At 30.8% G+C, this 2,924-nt stretch overlaps 1 protein-coding gene across 1 annotated transcript; it reads left to right on the top strand.

Moving 5' to 3' along the window:
• The first annotated feature begins 254 nt into the window (after positions 1 to 254).
• On the top strand, positions 255 to 791 carry LOC116005717 (L10-interacting MYB domain-containing protein-like). Its single transcript, XM_031245959.1, has 2 exons — positions 255 to 458; positions 540 to 791. Exons 1-2 carry the CDS (start codon positions 255 to 257, stop codon positions 789 to 791), a joined length of 456 nt encoding a protein of 151 aa, XP_031101819.1.
• Positions 792 to 2,924: the final 2,133 nt, after the last annotated feature.

Genomic DNA, 2,924 nt, shown 5'->3' with positions numbered 1-2,924 from the left:
TTCATATCTTTAATATACATATCAAAAATAAAAAACAAAAACAAATAATTTTCAAGTATTCAATCACTGTTTCCTGTTGCTCTTTTTTTTTTTTTTTTAAATATTTATATTCAAGTATTCAACTACTAATGCTTGTTTAAATGGCTTCAACAAATGATAATATGGATGGAGAGAATTTTAAGTGGACCAATGAGTACGTGGTGGTCTTTTGTGAGATTTGTATCAAATATATTCGAAAGCATGTGCGTGGATTAATGAAATGGAAAGAAATTAAAGAAGAGTTTGAAGCTACCGCCAAACGGAAAATTTCACATAAAAGTTTAAAGAATAAGTGGGATGCTATGAAAAAAGAATGGAGAACTTGGAAGCAGCTGAAACGTGAAGAAACTGGTTTAGGGTGGGATCCTAGTACACATAAGATTAGTGGCTCTGATGAATGGTGGGAGAAAAAAATCAAGGTTAGTATTAGATTTTTAAGATTAAAACATAATTATATTTTGGTGTTGATTGTAAACTTATTCTTTTCATTTCTTTTGTAGGAGAACTCCGAGTATAAAAAATTTCGTAATAAATCCATCGATCCTGCAATGGATGATTTGTGGTCTAAATTATTTGAAGATAGCTATGCAAATGGTGAAGGTTGTGTTGCACCCACTATGGATCCTCAATTAGTGCAACCTGTGGATATTGAGGATGAAAATATAGAAAGTGAAGAAGAGAATAGGACTAGGCAAAGATTTGAAGATTTGTTATATTCTCAGGATAACCAACATTCTTTCCCAATTGCATGATTTTGAGGTAGATGAGTCTTCATTTTGGAATAATTTCATGAGTGAGGTGAACCATTGTGTTGGTAACCAATTGCGATATAGAGGGAGAAAAGGAATTCCTACTTTCAATGTCATGACAGCGTGTGACTTTGATATGTGTTTCACTTTTATATCTGTTGGATGGGAATGATCCGCACATGATACACGTGTATTTGTTCATGCAATTAGTACACCATCAATGAACTTTCCCAAGCCGCCACAAGGTATCATATTCGTATTACTTTAACTCTAATAAAAATCATATAATTTTATTCTTATAATTGTTTAGTGTTATATTTTTTTAGGAAGATATTATTTGGTAGATAAAGGATATCCAGATAAACAAGGATATTTGGTACCGTATCCAAGAATAAGGTATCATCAATCTCAATATGAACAAGAGCCGCCAACTAATGCTCAAGAAGCATTCAATCGTGCACATTCTTCTCTTCGAAGTTGTATTGAGAGGTCGTTTGGAGTATTGAAGAAGAGATGGAAGATACTTGCTAAAATGCCACAGTTTAGTGTGGAGACCCAAATTGATGTTATTATGGCCACATTTGCCTTACATAATTATATTCGGAAGAATTCACAAGATGACATGATGTTTAATGTGCTTGAGCAGCATCCAGATTACATACCGCCCGATGAACTTCAAGATTCAAGTAGTAATACCTCCACCAACGAAAGTTTAAGTCAGACCTCTACTGAGATGAAGGAGATTCGCAACAATATTGCTACTTCATTATGGGATGCTAGATCATAATTTGCTAATAGTTTTATTTTCAAACGTTAAATTTTAATATGTAAACAAACAAATTTAAATTTTATGAAGATGCCCTTTTTAGTCTTTTTACATTTATCAGCTTATCAAAAAGTTAATTTTACCAAACACTTTTAAGCATAACAGCTAGCTTAACAGCTCACCAGTTTCAGCTCCTAACTTATAGCTTTTCAGCATTCAGCTCCTTTTCAGCTTTCAGCTACCTTTTCAGCTAGGTTTGCCAAATATAGCCTTAGTCTTTTTACATTTATCAGCTTATCAAAAAGCTAATTTTACCAAACACTTTTAAGCATAACAGCTAGCTTAACAGCTCTTCATATTTCAGCTTCGAGCTTATAGCTTTTCAGTTTTCAGCTACTTTTCAGCTTTCAACTACCGTTTCAGCTAGGTTTGCCAAACATAGCCTCAATCTAAGTGAACTAGAAAACTTGGACCTAGTAGCTAGATTAGTTAGTTCCTTAGATAACTTTGACCTAGTAGCTAGATTAGTTATTAGTCTTATTACTAGCGCTACTGGAGTTCGATCATGGCCCTGTTTGGTAAATAATCAACCTATCAGCTAATTTTTAATAAGCTTTTTTGTAACTCCAAAATATTAAGGGGGTGTTTGGTTATTGGCTTATAAGCCAAATTTTAGCTTATTTGACCTAGTTTAGCTGTTTGACCAACTAATAAGCTATTTTGAAGTGTTTGGTAAATGGCTTATTGGCCTTGGCTGATTGGGCTAATAAGCTGAAAATTGAAAAGCTAATAAATGTAGCTTTTTGTATCATCTTGTTGGAAAAATGGGTATATTGACTATTGTATCTTTTGAAATCAATGTGATTTACTTTTAAATGGGTGGTGTGTTTGTTATTTAATAATAATAATAATAATAATAATAATAATAATAATAATAATAATAATAATAATAATAATAATAATAAAATAAAAAAAAGGGTGATGGGTTTGTCATTTTTAATAATAATAATAATAATAATAATAATAATAATAGAAAATAAATACGTAATAGAAATTGTTCTAGAATACTCGTATAATTTAATAAGAGTTAAATAAACAAAAATAATAAACTTATATCCTTAAAAAAAAGTATAGATGATATCCAAATTTTATAATTATTTATTAATAAGAGTTTATCTTCTTGTTATATTTAAAGGTTGAAATAATACAATACACTCATACCCTTAAATGTCATTTTACATTTAATCATCTACTAGTAAACATCTAATTTACCAAACAGTTTTTTATAACCAGCTAATACGACCAGCTAATCAAACCAGTTAAGACAATCAGCCATCAACTACTAGCTAAACCAACCAACTATCAGTTAT

Source organism: Ipomoea triloba, chromosome 15, assembly GCF_003576645.1.
Source record: "Ipomoea triloba cultivar NCNSP0323 chromosome 15, ASM357664v1".
NCBI lineage: Eukaryota > Viridiplantae > Streptophyta > Magnoliopsida > Solanales > Convolvulaceae > Ipomoea > Ipomoea triloba.
The sequence above is the reverse complement of the archived record's forward strand: the minus strand, read 5'-3'. Positions and strand labels throughout refer to the sequence as shown.

Excerpts from the sequence above, each read along its gene's own strand:
- LOC116005717 (XM_031245959.1), top strand. The coding sequence starts at position 255 with ATGAAATGGAAAGAAATTAAAGAAGAGTTTGAAGCTACCGCCAAACGG. Across the intron at positions 459-539 it reads GGTGGGAGAAAAAAATCAAG|GAGAACTCCGAGTATAAAAA; the intron begins GTTAGTATTAGA and ends TTTCTTTTGTAG.